This window comes from Salvia splendens, chromosome 11 (genome assembly GCF_004379255.2).
Source record: "Salvia splendens isolate huo1 chromosome 11, SspV2, whole genome shotgun sequence".
Taxonomy (NCBI): domain Eukaryota; kingdom Viridiplantae; phylum Streptophyta; class Magnoliopsida; order Lamiales; family Lamiaceae; genus Salvia; species Salvia splendens.
Genome location: NC_056042.1, coordinates 757,806 through 782,360, shown reverse-complemented (window position 1 = coordinate 782,360; position 24,555 = coordinate 757,806). Strand labels below are relative to the sequence as shown.

Here is a 24,555-nt window from a genome sequence, read left to right as displayed (position 1 = left end):
AAATCGAGCTTCGATTTTATGAATTTTGTGAAATTAAAAATTGTAATAACATTTTTTAATATTTTGGAATCAAACTAAATATATAAATCTAAACGAACAATACTAAACCTGCGACAAACGAGATTGGTGCTCAATAGGGTATATAACATACCATTACTCCTTATTTATCTATAATAGAGAAATATATATTAACTGCATTACAGACTTTAGGTATAGTAACTTGCATTCTTTTGTCTGCAATAACTAATTAAAATTAATAGTAATAACTAATTAATCTAGTTCATGTAAATAACTCCAATTTTCTAACACTAAAATCAAGGTATGACGAGTTTATATTCTACTTAACTATACAAATTTCTTAATCAGCGAGTGAATAGGACTAATCACGTATAAAATCGTGTTATTTAACTAATTAATGTTAAAGGACCTTTAATTTGCCCTCTTTTATTAGTAGTAACATAATAATACTTTAATGCGGCAGCCGCCTGCAACTTTATACGCACGTGACTTAATTATTTTGGTTTAAACCCACTAACCAAAATATGTAGTATGTGTTTTTGTAATTTTTTTATTGAGCATTCCATACATATGCATTTAAAATTCTAATAATATTTATGTATAAATATAGTATGTCACCACTCACAATCAATGATATTGTAGCAAGATTCATTGTACCCCAATCTTGAATTATAATAAATTGTTTATGTTTTCTCTTTCATTAGTCTTGAATTAGTACTTAGTTCTACGTATTCATTGAACTATAATATGAATATCTAAGTGATTATTAGCCAAACAATAAGTACTCACATAATCAGTTTATTTAATTAATTTAAATATTATATTGATTCACACTACCTAGTAATGTTGTTAAGATATCTAGAAACTTCCACCTAACTCCAATATATTTGTTATTAAACCAGAGAATTAATTGTTTCATTTTATCACGTATATTTTTTATAATATGATGCAGTTTTATCATTCATTTGTCATGAATTATCTAAGTCTTATTCAAATATGTCAAAAATGTATCAATTGTCATGAATTTGGTTCAATAGTTTCTTCTCATTTTCTGAAAGACATTATTTATCTTCTACTAATTTTCAAGAAACTTTGTTATATTATTACTATTTCCTGTGTATAAAGAGTGCAAACATCTCGCAGCATATATGGTAAAATGTTAGGGCCTATAAATTCGAACTTATATGTAAATAGTAGTATAACACATATTACAATAATTTTAGGTAAAAAAATTATCTTTTTATCAGTCAACTCCAAGAAATTGGTATGAAATTTACTAATTATATTTAGTAATTTGGACTTTTGGCTGACTCCCTGTTAAATTGGAATGAAATTTTCTAATCACATCCCATTAATTTGTTGTAATTTGGATATTAGCATGTAAAATCAAAACAAATGATTTCTATGTCGGGTTTTTCTATGTTTCAATTCCTAACTTATCATAATTAAAAATACATAAAACTTTTACGTGTTGGACAATTTGCACTAAACACGTACCTTCTCCACTATTGTTCAAGATTTTCATAATATGAAGACTAGATTCGTTGCTCATGAAATTTTGATTAATGATTACTCGATCTTTTCGATTACAATTAAACTTCTTACGTCACTTATTTCACGCCATCTTATTCAAGAAAGGAAACACTTTACTAAACAAATAATTAGTGAATATTAATTAATAAATGGAGTAAATTATAACACAATTATCTAAGTTCCACGAAAATACTCAAGGTTGACTCATATTCAAAATAAATTTGTTATATTTGCTTACGCGTTCCTCAAAAAATGCTATGTTTAAATTCTTTTTGTTATTTCTGTTAATTTTCTAATCATTTTATGGAATTCCAAGATTCATTATTTGGCAAAAAGGTTCTATTTAGCATACTTATAGAAATATACACTCTCCCACAAATCCGAAAATCAACGATAATATGTGTATGTGCAAAACATGGGTTGATGGTCGAGGTGTATTTTATATCGACACATTGTCACGTGATATGTTTAACAGATCATAATTGCATTAATTATCAATATTTTCTCTTGCTTTATATCATTATTATGACTAACTATGTATAACACAGTGTCTGAACCACTAAATTTTTACTCGAACTCACTCTCCCGCCTTCATCTTCGGCCACATTCTGTTACCACTCCTCCTTACTTCTTGTATATTGTATTTATATATTTTAATTTTCGACAATCATTTGAATCTCTAATTTGGAGATGATTTATACTCGATGAATATTATCACATCTATTGAGTTAGTAGTTGTTTGCTGTGGTTTTTTTATTTAGTTCAGATTGATCATTATCGGTAAAAATGCATGAAACATCGCCTTGAGAAAATTCAAAATAAATAAATAACATTACCACTCTTCACACTTTTGAATAATTTCAAGCAAGTTTCATAGGAAAAATTGAAGGGTCGACACTTATATAAGAGCTAACTATAAAAAGATCTGTCATTGAAAAACATGAGAAGTCACTACAACTAGCTTGGTTTCCGCATGTTACGACCGGCACGAATCACCTCGTCCACGAGTAGCAGCTGCGACGCAATCACAGGCCTGCAATTTCACCAATCAGTGTAAGAAACGGAGCGAAAAATCAGCACACAATCAAACAGTCACTGTGGCATGGTTACTTGAACCCCCGACCTATTGGTTGGATGAGGAAGCGTTTTACCAACTAAGATACTCGTCTCAAACAGTAAGTTTCTTGACGTACCCGGAGTTTATAAGCTGGCGCTTGACAGAGTAATTGTCAAAGATGCCCTCCATTTGAGGGTCGATCGGTTCTCCCGTGAGAAGATTAAGTCCGACCACATTACCCTTATGGTGTTCTCCCTGAAAAGAATGAGACAGTGTTGAGTGATGAGCAACATTGAATGATCACAGTTTGGAAACATCATACAAACTATTTACCGTGAGTTCAATAATCACATCCTGGGTGTCAAGACCTGAGTTTTCAGCAAGTATCTTCGGAACCACAAGAAGCGCATCGGCAAAAGCTTCTACGCCAAGTTGAGCACGCTAATCAAAGTTTCAACAGCATCAGAGCAAATCCCAGAAATATGTTTCGATTTATGTTAAGATTTATCCCAGAAATAATTATGAGTTCAAAGTTATTTTAGATAAATGGGAGTTGCAAAAAACGAAAATCACATACTCCTTTAACGGTTTTCTTGACTTCATTAACTAGATATTGTCTGGCTGCAACCTCAAATGCCCCTGCGCCCTGTGATACGCAAAAAACAAACTCATTTTAATACATAGACGAGCACGTAGGTTCATAGCATATACAACAAATGGGGTCAACTCAGAAACGTTAGCATCACCATGGGACACGAGAGTAATAGCTCACTTAAAATCACAAACATTTGGCATATTTATTAACTTACCAGCACAACAGCTTCGTCTTCAATAGTATTTTTTACTGCCCTCAGACCATCACGAACAGCATCCTTAATCTGAGCAATTGTATGATCATTTGGCCCTGCATATGTTGCAGGGTGCATTAGTAGTGGAAACTGGATACCCAATCAATATAACCGAAGATTTCAAAAGCAACTGGATGCCAATAGGACCATGGCGATAGAAGTAGAAACAATAAACATAATAAAGGAAACCATAGACAACAGGCGTCGAGACACAGCACATATGAGTATGAGTAACTATAACTACCTTTAATGAGAATTGTACAGGAGTGGGGGTTTTTGACATTTTCCACGAACGTGTACTTCTCTTCTCCTAGTACATGTTCATTGACCAAGCCAGCCCAACCAAGGCACTCAGGGGTTAGGTCATCGACTGAATTGACAGCCTCTCCTCCACAAGCCAAAACCAATCTCTCCATGTTTCTTCTTTTCGCCCTTCGCAGGGCAATTATCTAGAAGTTATACAATAAACCAGAACGAATAGAATTAGGATATAAAGTTATGAAACAGTTTTTCAGAATAAACTCATCAAAAAGAATAATTAAAATCAACAATAAAATACAATGAAATCATCAACTTACTCCAGCTCGAGCAAGAAGATCCAATGATGGAGGATCAATTCCTTTCTGATTAATGACAGCGAAATTGCTGTCATTGTCAGCACACACCTGGAAGAAACACTAGGGATTATCATCTTCGAAATGGAAATGTTGTGAATGATTAGTCATCCCAATGGTATGGGGGGCACAAGAACCTTGTTTTTTAAATCAATAATCTTTTGGACCCTTTCGTCAACAGATCGCCTTTCTGCAGCAACCATTGCTTCTCTCTGTTCTGCGCTTGAGTAAAAGAATCCTGCATTTACTTCACTGAACAAAATATAGTCAGTCTTACTGATCACGGATATAAATAGAACAGAACTAGCAAAAATAGCATAAAAAGCGAGCACAACATGCCACAGTTACCTTTTTTCATACTCCAGTGACACATTACAAGTCAAAATGTAACAATTCTCTGCTCGGCGTTTCATATCTGGATGCCTTGAGCCATGGTCAAGAACAAGACCTTCAACCTAGATGCAGCAGTAAGATAATGACTATGTACTGGTTCAAGCAGGCAAATATGTAAGCCAAGTTGGCAACTTCAGTAGAAGAATAAATAACAAGTAACATACCAAGCGAGTATCTACATCAAACTTGTGGCGCATATGCATTATCTCAACCATAAAGAGATCAATAGGCTCTTCAGGCTTGCGGATGCAGAGAACCTGCAACATCATGATAACATCTTGAAATGAAGACAAGTAGCAATTTACTTCAGATGCATTAATTTAACTTAGCTACTATATAATATATCAATCTTCCCAATGATAGGAGGATGTGAAAAGAAATTAGCATTGAATATAAGAACTTACAGCATTTACAACAATATCAGTTAGTTGGTCAGCCAATGACTCGTACAACTGCACAAGAAACAAACAGGTTTTCGATGTGTGAGTATACTGTTTAAGAGTTATATACATTACTCACAAATAGAGAGGTTGAGGAAAACCTTCGTCCTCAATGCTGTTCTTGCCACCATCTTCAGTATCTCTTCATCAGGTTCGGCACCCATGACTACAGGAGTCTTAAACTTTTCAAGAAACTGGAGTGTTGCTCTTTTAGCTATTTCAAATCCATCAACTAGCACACGTGGATGCATTCCTACAACAAGATGTTTAAAGTTTCACCATTCATGTTCACTATATCAAAATTTGCAACAATTTCAAACATAGTTTGATGCTTGTCAGTTTCTTTAAAGCCTTAACAGAATCTTATGACCAAAAATTAACCATCATTAATATAAAAACAATTATTCCGTAAAGAGGACACGAAAGGCTTTCACAAACACCATTAAGAGCTTCCAGGTACACTAGTTTTCTTTTTGGGAGGAACTAGTTACTTCCATATTCTATGCTAAAAGGTAACTTTGCATTAGATTAACCAAAAATTCTAACAATTTTATCAGTGCCATGCCCAAAAGAAACTAAATTAATACAGTACTTATAACAATAAGGAGTTATCCTGAAATTTTCACTTCCATTATTTCCATAGTCTGAAATCCGAGCTTCCGTAATTAAAACATTTACTTATATTAAACAGCATTACCACTGGTAAAAGATCAGTGTGTACAAGTAAAACTCTTAATACGAATATCTTAAGAAAGTTAATTCAGTTTACCTTCGTCTATGTACCGCTCTGATTGTTTCATGAGCTCGCCGATAAAGATAACAGTAGAAGTGGTACCATCTCCACTGGTTTCATCTTGAGCAACAGCAGTCCGAGCAATCATTATGGCTGTAGGGCTTTGTATTTGCTGTCATTAAAAATTTTAAAATAAAGAATCCACACTCTAAAAATGAAGCTGTAGATATACATAATATATTGATATTGGTCCTATTCACTTTGAAGCTGAAATTTCCAGCTTCAATACAAGTAACAAACCTGAGAAATTTCTAAATTATTTGTTCCTTCGAAAGATAATCGCAATCCAAGTCTACTCTGACAACTTCCTCCCTTACCCCAATCATATAGAGAGCATTATGTTCCCCCCTTACATCCTAATGCACTACACTTTAAACTGAACACAAACTAGAAGTGATCCATGGAACAAATATAACAACACCACTGCCAAAATATATTACAAAACATAATTACCATACAATAAATATCAAAATCAGAAATGCGTATTTTCATTCAATCAAAAACTCCGAATCACACAGCCGATACGCCAAATGAGAAAAAATCAAGGATGCAAAACTAACCATCTCCTTCAGGAGAGTGTTTCCATCCTTAGTGAGCTTAATATCTCCCGCTCCACCAACAAGCCTGCAAATACCAAATCCAAATTACTGAATGCAAATCACCAACAAACACACGCGGAGAGATGATAATTACATTTTTATAGTTCCTTTAGGGCCGAGATTGCTTTTGAGCACATCCTGGAGGCCTTTTGCGGCATTGATGTTCATGTGAAGAGCATGAGACTTGTTCAGCACCTCCGCGTTCGGATTCAACACCTTCAGCGACATCGTATCGGTTTACCTCTCGCCGGAAAATCGATAGCGACGGAGCTAGCAGAGAGAATGAGCTGTGGAGCTAGATCGGAGGTTCAAACTAGGAGTTTCGAGAGAAGAGTGAGAGTGAGAGTGAGAGTGAGAGTGAGTGAGAGAGGGGTTTCAAATTTAGTAGCTGGGCCGGGCCTGTGTGAATGGATATTTAATTCTATGGAGCAGGTTGAATTGGATTGGCCCAATGGGCTTAGCCCAATTTGATAAAGTCGAGTTTTAAATTTGGGTGGGAAAGAATATACACTTATATAATTACATTGACAAAGTACACAATATTTAGGATAAATAATTATAATCAATTATGGAGTATAATTTAGTTAGAGTGATTGTGAGAGGAGTCGTTGTATTCATACTTTTCACATGCTCCCTCTGCAAATAGTTTTGATATGGGATAAATATGGATTTTAATGTAAAATTAGTAAAATGTGAGACAAAATTTTATTTAATTATTATGAGTGAAGAATGGCCTCATTAATAGAGAAACTTACAAAATTGAAAAAGTATTTAGTAGTATTTCTAAACAACTCAAAATAGAAAAAATACTACTATAACAGAGGGGGTATAATAATATGATCGAGAATTTTCACAAATATAAAGGCAAATTTTGTTTATTTAGGTTTTTATAAAAGACAGAATAAATTAGATATATTATTAATAACAATAAATTAATATTAAATAGTGTATGTTAATTTATTTGACAGAAAATTAAATCGTTACTACCTTAACTTTGGTCCAAAATTGAAATACTACTAATAGTTAATACTCCCTCCGTCCCGCACTACTCGCACTTATTTCCTTTTTGGGCGTCCCAAATTACTTGCACTCTTTCCATTTTTAGTAAAAAAATTCACCTACAGCCGTCATTTTTGACTTTCCTATACACTCATTCCTTAATCTTCGTGCCGAAAAGGAAAGGTGCGAGTAGCCCGGGACGGAGGGAGTATTATATTAAGACAAGATGACATTTCTGAAAAAAAAATTGCTCCGTAATACGTTTTATAGTGGTATTTATACCAATATAATTCATAATAAACACGACTATCATTTAGATTTTCGACATCAGTCTTATTTTATAGTATTAAAATATATAAAAAATGTACAGATAAAACACTTTTATAATTATTAGCAACGACATACTTATGTAAAACAATGAAAAGAAATAATACTGCAATTTTAATTCTGCACCGCATGCATTAATGACACATAAATCAACGTGAAATACCCATTTATATTCTGATATACAAAGATCTTAAAAGTTATCTTCCTTAACAAAAAAAGAACAAAAAAATGAGGTCCAAAATTAAGGAATATGTATTGAAAATGACCAATCACCATCTACATAATATCTTGTTTGAAGGGGTTGTTGTGAACTTTCAATAAGTGCCACCTCAAAATCCAACCATCATTTTCTTCCACACTTCTTTTAACAAGTAACATCCAACAATTCTCCACCACAAACATCCCATGCCCTAAACTCCACCATTTTTTATTCTATGGAATTTTCTTGTATTTTATTATTTTATTTTCATTTCGATTTAGTCCTCGATTCACCCACGATACGAACGGTGTGGTTTGAAGACGAGTGCACAAGCTTTAAAAAAGGTTAAGAAATAATATATTTTAAGTGGTGAAGAATCTCGTATCTGAATTAGATAAGTATTGGTTTAGAAGTTTTGAGGCTCATTGTAACATGGTAGAAGTCCTCAATTCGAGCTTGATTACCATGATTCTATATGAGTAAGTTTGTAAAAATATTGGGTATGAATGATGACAAAATATAAAGAGTTAATGTCAAGAAATGGAAACACCACACTTTTAATGGATGGAGAATAACATAGTAATAAGTATGTGTGTGGATGCCAAGAATTGGCCTTGGTCACCTTATTTATAATTACTTAAAAGTATATGTTTTTCATTTATTCAAAATTTTGTACGGATAGGCGACGGGGGGCGAGGACGCGGCTGCTCCCCTGTCCGCCGCGGCTATAGCCGCGCCTCCCAAAGCGAGTGGCGCGTCTGCTGTGTATTTCGACGATTTTTGTTTTTTTTTTTAAATTTACCTCTATAAATACAACTCTCCCTCCCTTATTTTTCACAATTTTCACACAATCCATACATTCACTCTCTACACTTTCACTCTCTAAAAATGCACGGTCGAGACGAATATTCGTTATATAATTTTAGTTGTATTTTAGTTGTACTCTCTAAAAATGCACTCTCTAAAAATGCTTGGCTGAGTAGACGGTGGCGGAGTTTTTTAGTTTTATTTTAGTTTAATTATTCGTTGTATAATTTTACACGTTTGCAATACAACTAATATTCGGCCTCAATTGCCTCGTTTTCTAATTATTTACACTGCGATAATTTTAATTATACCTGATTAAAACTAAAAATATTTTAAAATGAAAATTGATTATAAAATTTGGGGACTATTGGAAGTGTCCATCATAATAGGCGGAAATAAAATTTTGAAGCTATGGACAAAAAAACTGGGGCTATGGACAAAAATTAGGGCGGGGCTATTGGAGTGTCCGCCTAATGGTGGACACCCTAACAACCACAAACTTGTGAGTTCTAGTTAAGCCTATAGAAATTGACTAGAAAGCTAGAAAACAACCTAATATATACATAGATATTTTTGCTTATTAAATTACAAAAATACCCCTAGGGGGGCTCGACAATTCAAATTCAAATAATTATATAATATCCCAATTTGGGATTAGTTTTGGACCAAGCAAGAAAAGCAAGAGATATGGTTCACTAATTTTGGGGCACGAAGTCATCAAACTTTGTGACATATATTGAACGTTGCAGAATTAAATAGAAGCAATAATTTATGCCACAAAAACAATTAATTATTTGACGGTGAGTAAGATATAGATGGCAATAGCCGTCGCATCTAATTTTCTAGGCTATTTCTAGCCATCAAATAAATCTTTTAATTTTTTGGAGTGTATGGAATAATATATTTACAAAGGATATATATGATCGAAATAAGATACTTCACGTGTGCATGGGGTTAAGATTCATGTATTTTGGTGGGGGAATTTAATATTCTCATCGACACTTTATAAAGTCCACCACCAAATTGTATATACATGTATTTCAAGATATGGATAATACGTAAAATAATATTTTTTTTATTTATTTTATGATTTAATACACGATTCTTATTAGTCCCTTTTTAATTTTGGAATTAAAATGTGGTATTTACTATTTGTGTGGTTTATAATATCGATCGATTTTCAATCGAATAAAAATTAGCGTGATTGACAATTTACATTTATATTTTAAAAATCATAATTAAATGAAAAAATAAAAGAAAAAATATTAATGATGCTCACAATTACTACTAATTTTAGTGTCATTATAATGTATATTGTATGGCCATTATTGCTTTACGATGAAGTTTATTAGTATTCTTAAAACTAATTGAGCAAATTAAGTTCTAATGAGGTGCAAGTTGATAAACACGTACTAATGTATAGTATATAATTGTAATTATTGTGTGCACAATACCTAATCCCAAAACGTGATAATCATCACCAAATAATATCATAAATTAGTTGGACTTCTGCAAATTATTGTTGATATCAAATGTTATTATTCTATAATTATAAAATCACTTCAGATTTATGACTTTTTATGGCACATGACCCCGGTGACGGAACCAGAAAATTGAGTAAGCCGGGGCTAAATCTGAAAAGAAAACTCCATAATAAAATATTTAATTTTACATGTAATGTTTGTTCAACTTTTACGACACACTAGATGTTAACAGTTTTCGACGAGTCGCCATGTTTTGTAATGTCTGTTTTCGTCTTGCCGAGTCACTATTTATGTTTTCCGCGATAGATTCGACACTTGCAACATTAATTCTTTCTTGATTTATAATCGGATTCGGAATTGAAATACTACTATCATCTGGAGCATTTTAGTTGAATCATTCATTTGTATTTTGGAAAAATACCGATGCATAACTATAATTAATAACAATAAGATTAATTAGTGTAAGATAGTAGTATATATTAATTCAGATGCTAATAAATTCACTAACTACAACAAGATTAATTAGTGTTAAATAGTAGTTTATATTAATTTAGATGCTAATAAATTCACTACTACTACAGTACTATTGCACAATACATCAATTCTAATTTAATTAAAAAACTATCAAGTGGTTCAAATCTAAAGACCAATTAAATTAATAAGAATTGAGGCAAACAAAGTACTATATCAAAAATCACGTACTGCACTACGCTGTTACTGCAAATAAGATAGTAAATTATTTTTGAAATTCTTTCAAATAGTGAATTACTGAATTACATAGTCCTGATACATACATATAGTTCTTACCTGAATGGCGCAGCGGCTGGAGTGCAGGGCTGCTCTGGGGCGGAGATCGGTCGGAGGGCGGCTGTATAGGCAGGGGTCGGGGTCTGGTGCCGACCAAGCCCCCGCGGGCTTGCGTGGGGGCTTGGCCCTATGTAGTTCCGTCACTGCATGACCCTAAGGGAGATGATCAAAGTATAACTAATATTAAGTGTATGACTAGAAAACAAATCTCAGCCATTAGATCAAAATGATCTAGTTCACTATATGAGTGATTTAGTTCACTACAGGAATGAGTGAACCAAAACACCATTATAGTGAAGTATTTACTTCGTGAAGGATTTAGTTCACTGTAAAGGCGTTTTGGTTCACTCTTTCATGTAATGAACTAAATCACTTTTTATAGTAAACTAAATTGTTCTTATAGTGAACTAAATTCGTGTTCTCTAGTTATTCATTTAAGTAGTGGTTTCCCTAGATCACTACTCCACGACCCTAATGCTAAAATACAGAATTATTGGTAACGCCCAACTCTATTTGTCACGAAATTAGGTGAATGTTTTTTAACATATAGGAAAGTAAGCCATAGTACATATACACCTTTTAGTTTAGGATAAGGCCGAATAATTTAAATTTAGAGTGTCGACCAAATTAATAAATTAACCATTTAAGTATGTACCATATTTCATAAATTATCGTGTACACACACACGTATAAAGGGTTGCCTTATGGCGACAATTAGATACAAGAAATTATATATTTTTAAATATTATTTTATGAGTAAAAAGATGTTTCAAAGGTAAAATATTATTGCGTGTATAAAACACATTATTTCATTAAAAATCAATTTTAACCATAGTAATACGAATTTTTTCATATAATATAATATAATATTAAAAAGCTTGTTTCTAAAACAACTTTATCATGTGTAACGAATGTGAATAACATGGTTGTGATTTTTGTTAAACACACCAATAATACTATAATTATATAAAGTGATGACTTAATTAAATAATCAAGTTAAGTCCAAAAAAATTGTACGTATATATAATGTGATAATGTTTAGCCGAAAGAGGAATTTCCAACTTATCTATATGTCCTTTCATGACGATATATGTAGCTGCTTTTTCTTGCATCATTATTAAATAAAACCATTGATCTACTCCTATTTCTTAAATTATGCGAATCTAAATAGGTAATGACGTGCTGTGATTCAGTCCAACCACCAATAATCAATAATTATAAATTGGAGTACATAGTACAATTACTATTAAATAAAAAATGAAATCAATAATCTTTTTAAAACAGAGATTTGGTAAAAAAAATATTATTTTAAGAAGATCAATGATTATTTTCATTAATATAGTTATTAATTCTGATTCAAATCCATAATTTATTTATTTTAAGAAAACATATTTTATTAATTAATCTGTGCTTTTATTTTGGACAAAAATAGAATGCTCTAAAAATAGAATGCATAACTTTATGTAAAAATTATTTATTGATAGTCGGCACAAAACAACCAATTATACATGTATATGTGACAGTTATAGTACCGATGATTTCATTCCATGTCACTAAAATCTTCTTTTTTTCAGCTTTAATCAACAAACATCAAAAGTATAATCTTGTGATAAAAGAAAAGGAATCCAATATATCAAAATACTATTTGTAACTATACATGAACAATAAAGTAGTACTAATATTATTCTCATTTTGTAACTATACAAGAACAATAAAGTAGTACTACTAATATTTTTCTTATTTTTGCGGTGCAATAATTTTTTTAATTCACACATTTTCTAAAATAAAAACGTAACTCGTTTATAAAATCTCTAAACGCTTCACTTAAAATGTGACATCGTACCCCAATATAAAGTAGAGGTTTGATTAATAATATGATGATCATGCATCCTTGCAAGGGAACTCAAGATGAAAATATTTATATACTCATTTTAGCCATTACCAAATACAACAAACAAAAATTAGTAGTAACACAATAATAAAAAAAAAGCTCAAGTCCTTTCCTAATTAACTATTTCTAAAAATCACAATAATTCTAATTCTAATTCTAACTCCGCGAAAACTTATTATCGATCATCAACCGTTGAAAAGCCCCAACGTCAGATTCAGATCAACGGCACGATAGTCCGGCATTTCGTCGCTGGCAGCCTCTTCTTCCGGCCGGAATCTCCTCACCGCCTCCTCAGTCAGAGATTCCATCTCCGACACCCTAGCTTCAAACTCACCGCCACCCACTCGCTGTAACTTCGGCTGACTCATCGATATTCCTCTCCATACAGAATCCGCCGCCTCCGTCGCCGCCACCGCACATATATTTAAATCATCCTATAATCCATCACCAAAATTAGTCAAAATTTATTTAACAAAAAAAATATTAAATATGAGAGACGGAGAGAGTATTTATTTATTTTTATTTTTTTTCTAAATGAACAGAAATTTAAAGGGGGCGAGTATTCATACAATAATAACAGGACGATCATTCTCGAGCCTGCCGCGTTTCCTCGTCACCGCCGCTTCCCCGCCGTCGCCGCCGCTGAGGGAGCTCTCCGGCGGCGGCGACCACGGCGTCTCCGCCATTTCCTCCGCCGCCTCGCGGTCTCCGTCGGCTCCTCCCTTGGCGCACCTGCGGCAGGCGGAGTAGGTGGCCTCGAGCTTGGAGCCGGCGGCGGACCACGGCGTGGGAGACTGGCAGACGCGGCAGAGGAGGTTTCTCGAATGCCGCGCCACCAGAAAGTTGGCGGAGTGAACTTTTCCGTCGCAGTCCCAGCATAAGCTAGCCTGGTCCGACTCACAGTGAATCCGCGCCGTTTGTTTACACAACTCACACGATTTCTTCATTTTCATCCCCTTTTTTTCCTTAAAAAATTAGCGGAAAAAGAGAGAGAGTGAATTTTGGAGTTGGAAGGAGAGAGAATTGGGAAATGTGTGTGAAGGAGAGAGATGATTTGTTGGGTAAAGGAAGGAAGAAGAAGAAGAACAAGGAAGGAGAAAAGAAATTACTTAAATTCAAGTTGCAGTCAAACAGCCTCATTCCTAGCTGAAATTACCAAATTGCCACCCCCACGATGGGAGCACTTGTGACCATTTTTGGCCACCAATATATTATGAATAAAAATATAATTTCCTAATCAATCACTATATGATGAAGCTACTAATACATGTCCTCTAATTTAAAGCAAAAAAGTACTCCCTCCGTCCCGTGCTACTCGCATGTTTACTTTTCGGCACGAAAATTGAGGAATGAGTGTATAGCAAAGTCAACAATTGCGGCTGTAGGTGATAATTTTTACTAAAAATGGAAAGAGTGCAAATAACTTGGGACGCCCAGAAAGGAAATAAGTGCAAGTAACACGAGACGGAGGGAGTAATTTCATTTGTTAGGCTCAATGTGGCATGTTATATTTGTTAGGTTCAATGTGGCATGGAACCAAGCAATACAGATTTTAATGTAGGTGTAGATAAAGCGGCTAATTTGAGGAATAAAACACAATTAGCCACTCTCCTTTTTGCCGTGATAAGGTTTTCATTGACGAACCAATTACTAATTAATTCCCTTATTAATTTGTAAGCACTTAAAGCATGAGATAACTCCCCGACAATACTGACGTAAGAATGTATGAATGTCTTTAACACCATATACTTAGTTACATTTCAATGACGTGATCATATATTTGACAATGAGTGATGTGTGATCTACTACAATATATGTATTCAAAATATAGGACTGATTAATTTACATTTTTTCATTCAACTATTAATACAGCGCATCAAATTATGTCTTTTACTTTGAGCTCCAATCTTATACAGAGCCTACCTTGTAGATTCTCAAAATTATGATTCAATAACAACCTACTAAAATCTAAATAAATTTTCGAATATAATCACTTATTTCAGTCATTCGATACTAAATCTAACCCAACAAATTATATTTTATACAAGATCCATCTTTTCAGCGACTATTAATCTCAATCAAAGATTGAAAAGCATTGTTTAAAATATTATTTTTTGCTTGGCCTACAATTTTTGGAAAATAGAAGGCATTTTACTAGGCACAGAAGAGAAGGGAATGTGTGGGGAGGGGCAAAGTGGGAAATTCAGGCGGCAAAGAAAGATGCGGCAGATATTTCGGTGATTCGACGTGGTACGATGAATGGTGGAGAGAGGTGCCACGTGTCGCAAATTCAGGGGCGCAGACGCCGGATTTTTCTAAGTTTGTGGCCTGTGTTTGTGGGTTTGGATTTTGTGTGGTGTCCCTACATTTCTCCCCAATGACGTGGAATTTCCTGTTTTTTCATTTGTTTTTTTGGCCGGTGGAGTTATTATTTATGATGTTTTTAATAAACGAGCATGTTTTATTTTTAGGAAAAAATATTGAATAAATTACGAATTTGATCAAATTTTAGTCTGATTCATATTTTATAAAATTGGAATAATGAATTATTAAGTTTAAAAAATCTATAATTATATCATCAAATGTTTTTCAGTTGCCTAACTGTAAATTTGAATATTTGAATGACATGGATGGATGTATCATGTGTACTAACGTAAATGATATGGTGTATATGTTCACTAACTAATGTCTATTTAAATTACAAAGTGAAGTTAAGAGCATCTCCAATGCATGGATGTCCCACTCAGACATCCACTAGGACTTTCTAAAAACACCTTCTGCCACGTCATTAGGACTTTCCATCCCATTGCCATGTCACTAGGACTTCCCCTGCACAATCCGCCCTTCCCATCCCTCTTCCCACTAGGACTTCCCGCAATAAAAAAATCACAATTATTTAATTACGTAACGGAATTATAATTTTGACACGGAATACGGGAAAATTGCGAATGCTTCATTAAAAAAATTACATAATAAAATTAAAATTTTAAACAAAAATTAAACTCGGACGTCCGACCCTCGCCACAATGGCGGACATCCGCCCGCCCGTCGCCCGGATATCCGAGGACATCCGACGTTCATACGGGACATCCGTATCCGAGTTGCTTTGTTACAATGGCGGACGTCCCGGTCGCCCGTCGCGGATGTCCGACCGGACGTCCGCCATTGGAGATGCTCTAAGAGACACTATCCAGGAGAGGAGATGAAGTAAAAGAAAGAATAATAAAAATAAATATTTAATAATGTGACTTTTTTTTAGTGTAAGTGTGTTATTGAACGATGTTGTTTTGTCCATATATATATATATATTTAAATGTTGACACAATTATCTCAATTTTATCCAAATTATGAAAGTCAAGATGATTGTGAATTTTACAAACTTGGTGATTTATAGTACCATTTTTTGGAAAGTGTGGGATATACCAGAAGTTAAACAAACTTAGTGATTTATTTGGCAAAAAAGCGTTATCGGATGCCGCCATTTGGTTAACGTAGATATTTTGATTGACATATCAATGTCAATTTCGCCCAAACTAAGGGATATGGGATGGTTGCTAATTTTTAAACTTGTTGATTTATTATTCCATTTTTTAAAAAATATAGGATCAATAGAATTTGACTAAATTTTGTAATTGGCTCAAGAATTGGGCTCAAAATTGGCTCAAGAATTGGGCTCAAAATCAAAGAAAGATGACAAAATAGCAGAGGGAAGTTCGACTATACTACAGTTAATGATGAAATTCAGGAAAATGAGGAATTTACTAATATGTTGGAGAGAGAAATCTTCATAAATATGATCTATGAGACCATTCTTGAAGCTTAAGAGCTTCCCCCCGAAATGACAACAGTGGTATACAACCTCCGTCCATCGTTAAATATCTCGTATTGCTATTTTGAAATGTTCATTACTAAACGACTCATTTCAAATTTACTAGTATTTTTATAAATGAGTTTCACAATCTACTTAGTCATTTTACTCGAAACATTTTTTTCACTCATTTTAGTTTACATTTAATTTCAAAGAAGTTTAATTAGTAAGCTCTATATATACTATTAGGCGATCTATTTATGTGGCGACGTGAACAAGAAGAGATGATGTATAGGCCGGAGTTGGCCAACTCTGCGATCTCCAACAAAGTCACGTTGGAATGAAGTCGAAGCGTGGTGAAGATTATGAAGGCGATAATTTCGAATGGGAGGAAGCTCCGCCTCTGCCTACTGGTAAACCACTTTCAGGTGGCCAAACTAAACAGTTTAAGTTGACCTATATGAAGAAGCTGAAGCTTCCGAGGATGGCGTCGACAAGGAAGAGAAGGATGAAGCTCCGGTGGCTTTACATTACCATATGCAAGTTGTAGAATCTTGTTGTGGATATAATCAATGTAGAAAAGTAGTACTGATCCATGTAAAAGTAGTAGTTGTAGTTCCTGCACCGCTTTCAGAGTATCTATACAGCTAACTCACAACAGGAACTCCATTGTTACGGATGCATCCACCTCGATCTAAACCTAAACTCGGAAAGAGCGAAAATGAACCTGCAGTAGGGCCATTTCCGATCACCTGATTCTAGATTAGAGAGTCATCACATTCCTTTAACAAGAACTTCCAATATCTTGAACACGAAGGATTCATATGGATGGCTCGCAGAATCCATCTCATTGTACTGTCACCATGAGAAGACTCTCTAGATAGCAAATGCATTTGAAATAGGAGCTCAGCAGACCGGTTTTCTGCAAGCAACAAAGCGGGGCATGCGTAGGAATGGTCAACATTCCATTCCATCATACCAAGCATGTCGTTAATATGTCGTTCAAATAAAAGGCTATTATTTGGTCTAGATCAAGCATGCAGATGGAAACTACAAGCATTATTCAAAAGAAACAAACCTGGAGGCCAAGAAAACCATTCATCGCGAAGGTTGACGAGCCACTTTTCTTTTGAGCCAAGGCTTGCTTCTGCTTGACCCAGCAACAGTGAAACAAGAGGCAAAGGGTCAGCAGAGGTATCTTTCGCTTTCTTCAGACTTCTTATGGCACGTGTTATGTAATGTGACTCGCACTTCTGCCTGGCAAGCTCCATGCAAATGGCTCCTGTGTTTAATGAAAGACAATGTTGCTAAGTGTTACAAGGCTAATGACAGCATTAAAATCCGCTTCTGGCAAAAATAACAATTTATAGTTGTTCGAACATTCCAAATCTTGACCAGGACTATAAACGATGTTCCGTGAGTTTGAGATTATTTGAAGAGCATCAAATAACTGCTTTCACGATTAAGGGTCAAAATATAAATGCAGACGCGTAAGTATAAGAGCCCATACCATGACAAAGAAAGAAACAACTCTCGTCATCAGGCACACAGCATGCTTGTGAAAAGAATTCTTCAGCAGCAACAAAATCACCAAGCGAAATGGATATCAAACCCTGCACAAAACTGAACAAAGCCGTCCATATATTCCATGACATCTTGAGATCTTTGGAGCAATCTTCAAATTTCAGAGCTAAAACGGTAGAATCATCTTGTAGGCCATATCTGGATTCAATAAACTTCAAACAAATCCAACCAATATGAGAATAAGTTCCAAGCTCCAAACAATATTTGTATTCTTTGTGCAGGTTCACAAAATCTTCCTCAGAGGCATATGCACGGCAAAGTAGCAAATGTGCGAAAAAGAGATGGTTACTATGAAGTGATGTGCTTAAAGCACTTCTCACGAGTCTGAAGCATTCAGTATTATTGCCTTGTTGCAGATTAACCTCAGCAGCACAGAGAAGAAGCTGAAAATTCTGATATTGCCTTGATACATCTTTGATAGAGAAATTTTGATCAGACAGAGCCACAGCTGTTAGCCGCTCTACAACATGGCAACCATGCTGAGGAAATTTTTCTGCACGAGTCTTCTGTAAGCAGTTTACCGCAAGTAAATACCTTGCATTGAAGTTCCAAGGCTCTTGATGCAAATACCTGTAAATTCGCCAAACTATTCAAATTCGGCTTTGCAAGGGAAAGCATTTTGATCTGGACTAATATACAGCAGTCATTAAACTAGCAGTAAAAAAACTCGAGGGGTCATGAAAAATTATACTTTTGCAGCACTTGAATGGCCCCAGATCCAGAATAGCATTGACGTCTGCAGGTCGGTAGTGGAAACTTTTGATTTGGACTTCCAATGGCATAACAAGCAACATTTCCAGCACCAACAATCTCATATGCTGATTTGAGACCATCATCCTTTTGATAGTCAGACAAATCCAGGGAAGAGCATCGGGTTGCAGGACAGAGATATCCCCGTTCTTTGCTTGATAGCAACAGATAACCAAGAAGATTTCTGTCAGCAAGAAACTAAGTCAGATAGCATTATTAGAAGTGTAAAATAACAAGACCTGCATAATCTAAAAGAGGTTTTATTTAGAGCTAGCGCTAGCAGCTAGACATAGTGGATATGTTGATGAAAACCAGAAACAAAATGCATTCTTTGCTTTGCACTCTTGGGAGAAAGAGTACTTTGACATTTTACACTGTGATGGGATAAACAGGAATTAGCATGCTCAAGACCCCAATTCCCCACCAACCAAAATATAGGAGCAAACAAAAGGAGAAGCACCATCATCAAAAGTTTAACAAAAAATAAGTCAATATAACATTATAACTTAATATATGTATTCACTCAGGTTACCTCAATACACTGCTGTTAGGGAACATGTGAACTGCTTTTCTAAGGTGATCTACTCCCTTTTGAATTCCAAGGGAGTTTTCGTTTCCGCTTTTCAGCTGACAATACAAATGAGTGAATGCTGCTATTAATAAAGTCGAAAAGCATTAATATCAATATAAATCAGGAACTTACAAGTTTTCCAACTGTAATCAACATGTGCATTGAAATAATGTCTTCACGAGATGTAACAAAGGAACGGCTGCTCGAAACAACTGCCTCAAGTTGATTGTTTGGGTCCAGAACATGAATAGCAGAAACAATAAAACTAATTTTTGAACTGCTAAAAAGTTGTTTGGGCATTTTCAAAATGCTTGTGATCGCAGATTCCTGTCCAGATATGTTGTAAAGCATCCTACAGATGAAGCTAATGGAGGCAGCAGCTAGGTTTTCTTCCATAGATAAAATGCTAGAAGCAAGTGATCTTGTTGCAGATAGAGCCATATCATTCTTGCCCAGTCTCCATAAACCTAAAGCATATATATGTAGGCCCACAGTATCGAGCTGTCCTAGAAATTTAAGGAAGCATGTCAGCTAAAACATAAAATTTAACAGAAATTGCAGTATAGAAGCAAATAACTCACACCTTTTTGCCTTAAATGTTCGCACTCTTCAACTGCTTCGCTTGCATTTCCAGCCTGAATAAAATAAGGATTTTTTCATAACAAACATCAGAAAGAATTTTCAGATCACTCTCCAAAAGAAAGACTTATGTAAAGGAATATTTTGACTATAAAAGTGCATCTTGAACTGCCAATTAGACTGAAAAAATTACCATGCAAAGTGATCTTGCCAAATTGATGGATATATCGTCTGAATGAGATTCTGATGTTTCGTCTGCAAAATACTTTAGAGCATATCTGGCCAGCCTGTAGGAGGCGACTGCACCTTGATAATCAGATCTTGATTCACATACTAGACCATTCAAATTGTGAGCCTCGGGATAGTGTGGAATATGCAGCAACGCCTGTTGGATGGCTGCAAAGACCTACAACGGCCATTAAATTGATAGGTTTACACTTTGACATCTGTTTGATAAAACAGTATGTGCCTTACAGAAAAACTCATGCAAAGATATATTATTACTGTGTACCTCGGAAGATGACAAGCAACTTGAATGCAACGCAAGCTTTGCAAGACCAATCTGGAAATCTGCAACCTAATTGACCATATATGATGAGAGCTTTAATAAAATGACAGAACCTATAATTAAAGGGCATATATATTATTAACGTAATGTTGCTTCCACAGGAAATACCAAAATCAAGCATGAGTAAAGCATATCATACCGGGGATATCTGTACAGCCCGTAGACAGCACTCATACGCTTCATTCTGCTCAAACTTTCTGAGACCAAACAAATAAGAAACATTTGAGACTTTGCCTGGAAATTTCATGAGGTAATATTCTATATTCTCCCTAGTGTTACCTAACATCAGCATCTGCTGACATGCCTGCCCATGGTAATGCAAGTGAAGGTTCTATACTTCTAGCACGGTCAAATGCTTGTTGGGCCAGTTTCTTTTCACCTTCCAGTCTATAGAGCTGTAGAAGTCCACAGTGAGACCCTTACGAGGATTTAAAAGAATTGAGGATGCGAATAAAATGAAATTATAATAAATAAGGATAGACACATAGAAAGTGTAGTAAATAAATATAATCATTGATTTCTGTAAATAACACAACATACAACTTTTAATCATTCTAATTACAACACCACCTTTTAATTTTGGCAATTACATCCCAGTTGTTCCAGCAAAACTTGCCCGATCTGTAAAATCTGGGGATGTTGTAATTGCACAAATTGTAAGGTAGTATTGTAATTTCACTTAAAAGTTGTGTGAACATTGCAAATTTGGATAAAGACTATGTTACTTCTGGAAATATATCCTAAAAGGCTAAAACTAGGGTGCAACCTAAGTTTTAGTTATCAAAATCAATCATCCAAACATAATCCATATAAGAACCATCAATTCAGAGAAACCTGCTACAAACTATTATCCCATATACGAGCAATGCTTTAAACAATACTGCTGGCTCCTATACCAGTCTTAAACAGATCTGTAGTTACCTTCCCAAGGTAAGCCCACGCAACTGCTAGAGACACGTCCAGTTGTAACCCACGCACCAAAGCATGTTGCTTTAGTGCAGCATTACTGGATAAGCATGCCAATGCTACCCAAAATTCATCATTGTAACCCTCGAGTAATATACCACCGAAGCACATCTTTTCAGCAATAGGCCTGGTTATTTGATGACAGACAGAAGGGTAAGACCATTGACATCCACATTACAATCCATGTTAAGGAAACAAATATTTACCAAACACTCCAATCATCTTTAGCAGATTCCTTAAAAGATAAACTGACATCTGCTGCAATGGCAACATCAATGTATGCATTAGCTAGCCAAGGGGCCAAGTGCAAAGCACGCTGATAGGAGCGACCGGCATTTCTAGAAGCAATGAAGCAGGTCCTTTTCCATGCACTGACAGAAGATTTGAAAGATATCTCATCAACTTGCCCAGGCCTGGCTTCCTCTGTCCATGGGTTACATCTGGCATACATAAGCTAAGAGAAAAGACTCAGAACTCATTCTCAAAGGTTCATATTAAACCTACAAACCAAGTGTGTCTGAAGCAGGGAAAAGGAGTTTGATATGAAAACAAGAACATTTTACGAAAAAGAATAAAATATTTCCTGGTTTTATACCTGAATATCTCCATGTAGCTTCCATGAACATGAAAAGTTACCAGCTAAAGATGTGACATGCGTGGAAACTTCAGTTGCTTCCTGGAATCAGCTTGAATCTTATATAAGTAAGTTTGATCATCATTTCAATAATCACATTAAAAGGATCTTACTTTGAGATACTGACCTCTAAAAGTGAAGCTCCCCATCTAAAGGCACCCGAATTGACACATTCCTTCGCTAAACCAAGAAAAGCCGAAGCAAGCCCATAGTTTGCGGACACATTGTGTGGTGATATTATCAGTGCTTGCTGAAATTGCTCAATTCCCTTTGCAGAAAAAGAAACATTTGCTTAGAAGGTAGGTATCACAAAATGAACCAAACAATGTATTCATATTAAGCAAAAGGATTTAGATATATGGAACATTTGAATAGTCAGACCTATCTACTGTTTCATTTTTCAATGTAAGAAAGTGCAAGATAGAAGAATAACTCTATCTTACACATCTTTTGGCAGATAAAGATATGCTCTTGAAATGGAGCAGATGCTGCAGTAAACATGAAATAAAGGCTATAGAGATAGAGTACAACAACAAAGAGCTAGAGAAGGAAAGGAAGCAATGAATAATGCCTTACCTTTCTGAAGGAGCCAAGCATCAAAGAAATATTTCCACTTTCAACCAGAGCAAATATCCTCGAGTCGTCCAACTCAACAGCTCTACCATATGACTATTACAAAACGTGAATAAAGATAAAGTACAGCGCCACGGTGGCATACCCAGATTTCACTCAACTCCTTAAGATGATAAAAGTCTAAAAGGGAATCCTCAACAGTTTTTGAAGTTGTAAGGAAATATTTTCAGAGAAGGTGTTGCACTGCTACAAGAGAGAGTTACCTTAAGTGCAGCTGTAAACATACCCATTCGCCCATAAGCAAGACCTAGTGTCTACATAAGCAAATCAAGACAGTAAGACAGAGATCTACCACCATAACTATTTTGAATATATACGTAAATAGGAGATAAGGCTGAGGACCTCCCACAAATCAGCGCTAGTAGGAAATCCACGTATGGCTTGTTGAAGGCTCTGTATGGCTTCAGCCCAGTTTTTATGATGAGCCTGAAAGAGAGTAATTGACCTCTGTAAAAAAGTGCGATGGCTCTAAACAAGAGGCCATGCATTATATGGCTGCAGAAAGAAACCTGAAGGTACCCCAGCCGACGGAATGCCCAAAAAGCCCTGGCAGACTTCTCAGAAGCTTCCCGACAAACAGCAATCATCAAGTTATCTTGGCCTCCCTCATCCAATAAATCACAAATTGCTTCCTGGAATTTACCGTCGAAATGATTAATGATCATACAAGCATTTCGACATTTCAGAAACTTTTAACTAACAGAAATGGGATGAATTGTGCAAATAAAACACATTTCTGATAGGTCTTACATCACCAAAGAACAAATACCACAGCATTAAAATCGACATAAATAATCAAAGAAGAACAATACTCCGGCATCAGAATCATCAGGATTAAGAGCAACAGCTCTCTGGTAGCACTTCAGAGCTCGTTGCGGCTCGGGCGAAACGCGAGCATAGTAATGACCTAAGTATCTAAACGTAGCAGCATTCTGCGGATTGAGTTTAGCTGCAATCATGAAATGCTCCACCGCTTCATGCCTCAGTTCTGGCCTTCTCTCCCCCTTCTCCCATAGCACCACCCCCTGAAAACAATCAAATCACAAATATGAATTGAACATTTCTCTCACAATCGAAATGAATTAATACAGTAAACAATAAACAATATTCAAGTATTACCAGATTGAAACGGACATCGGCGTCATCCGGATTGGAACTCGCTGATTCTCGCAATTGCTTTAATGCGGAGAAATCGCATTCTTCTTCTCCTTCCAGAGCCTGCAATCATATCAAAATCGAGGAACCGGTTACTAAATTCGCCCGAACTGAAGGTTAAAACTGATAAATATTGAATCGAGAGGAAGAAGCTACCATGGCGTCGGCGGTAACAGGATTTCACTTTGCTCGAATTGAACTGAGCTTCAGTTGGAAGAAGATGAATTCTCAGCTGTGCCCTTCCAAATCTTTTGTTTATTTCCGTATTTTAAAAATAGAAGTATAGAACTTACACAAATTTTAATTCGAAATTATTAAATACTAGAGATAAAGTGAAACACAAATGCATTAAAAAAAAGTATAGTAGAAATTTGACTAATTTGTGAGACTCAAACGATATAAAAGTTAACTTTTTTTTTAGAATAAGGGCTTGTTCTGTTTGTCCAATAGGATTTAGGGTAGATAAGGAGAGGCCAGATAAATATGACACAAATTAGA

General features: G+C 35.2%; 3 protein-coding genes across 4 annotated transcripts; all 3 read right to left on the bottom strand.

The window, feature by feature from the left end:
- Positions 1-2,354: 2,354 nt before the first annotated feature.
- LOC121756262 (T-complex protein 1 subunit zeta 1-like) lies at positions 2,355-6,631 on the bottom strand. The gene is made up of 15 exons (XM_042151760.1): positions 6,390-6,631; positions 6,257-6,320; positions 5,673-5,808; positions 5,005-5,156; positions 4,868-4,915; positions 4,628-4,720; positions 4,419-4,525; positions 4,208-4,322; positions 4,035-4,121; positions 3,701-3,905; positions 3,418-3,512; positions 3,186-3,254; positions 2,942-3,049; positions 2,745-2,863; positions 2,355-2,584 (listed from the first exon to the last, which is right to left on the bottom strand). Exons 1-15 carry the CDS (start codon positions 6,521-6,523, stop codon positions 2,509-2,511), a joined length of 1,608 nt encoding a protein of 535 aa, XP_042007694.1. The 5' UTR covers positions 6,524-6,631; the 3' UTR covers positions 2,355-2,508.
- Positions 6,632-12,821: 6,190 nt separating this feature from the next.
- Positions 12,822-13,968, bottom strand: LOC121754290 (zinc finger protein CONSTANS-LIKE 4-like). Its single transcript, XM_042149663.1, has 2 exons — positions 13,379-13,968; positions 12,822-13,243 (listed from the first exon to the last, which is right to left on the bottom strand). The coding sequence occupies exons 1-2, from the start codon at positions 13,760-13,762 to the stop codon at positions 12,995-12,997; spliced, it is 633 nt and encodes a 210-aa protein (XP_042005597.1). The 5' UTR covers positions 13,763-13,968; the 3' UTR covers positions 12,822-12,994.
- Positions 13,969-17,192: 3,224 nt separating this feature from the next.
- Positions 17,193-24,346, bottom strand: LOC121755785 (tetratricopeptide repeat protein SKI3-like). 2 transcript variants are annotated; one of them, XM_042151171.1, is made up of 22 exons: positions 24,214-24,346; positions 24,022-24,120; positions 23,715-23,927; positions 23,412-23,534; positions 23,245-23,328; positions 23,106-23,156; positions 22,846-22,938; positions 22,397-22,537; positions 22,231-22,311; positions 21,842-22,089; positions 21,591-21,762; positions 20,949-21,064; positions 20,809-20,866; positions 20,613-20,678; positions 20,295-20,507; positions 20,106-20,157; positions 19,655-20,028; positions 19,484-19,578; positions 18,893-19,135; positions 18,128-18,771; positions 17,696-17,899; positions 17,193-17,539 (listed from the first exon to the last, which is right to left on the bottom strand). In XM_042151171.1, the coding sequence occupies exons 1-22, from the start codon at positions 24,214-24,216 to the stop codon at positions 17,376-17,378; spliced, it is 3,537 nt and encodes a 1,178-aa protein (XP_042007105.1). In that variant the 5' UTR covers positions 24,217-24,346; the 3' UTR covers positions 17,193-17,375. The 2 variants fall into 2 exon arrangements, with proteins under 2 accessions (XP_042007105.1, XP_042007106.1); XM_042151172.1 differs by lacking the exons at positions 23,715-23,927; positions 24,022-24,120; positions 24,214-24,346 and having other exon boundaries at positions 22,846-22,927; positions 23,412-23,469.
- Positions 24,347-24,555: the final 209 nt, after the last annotated feature.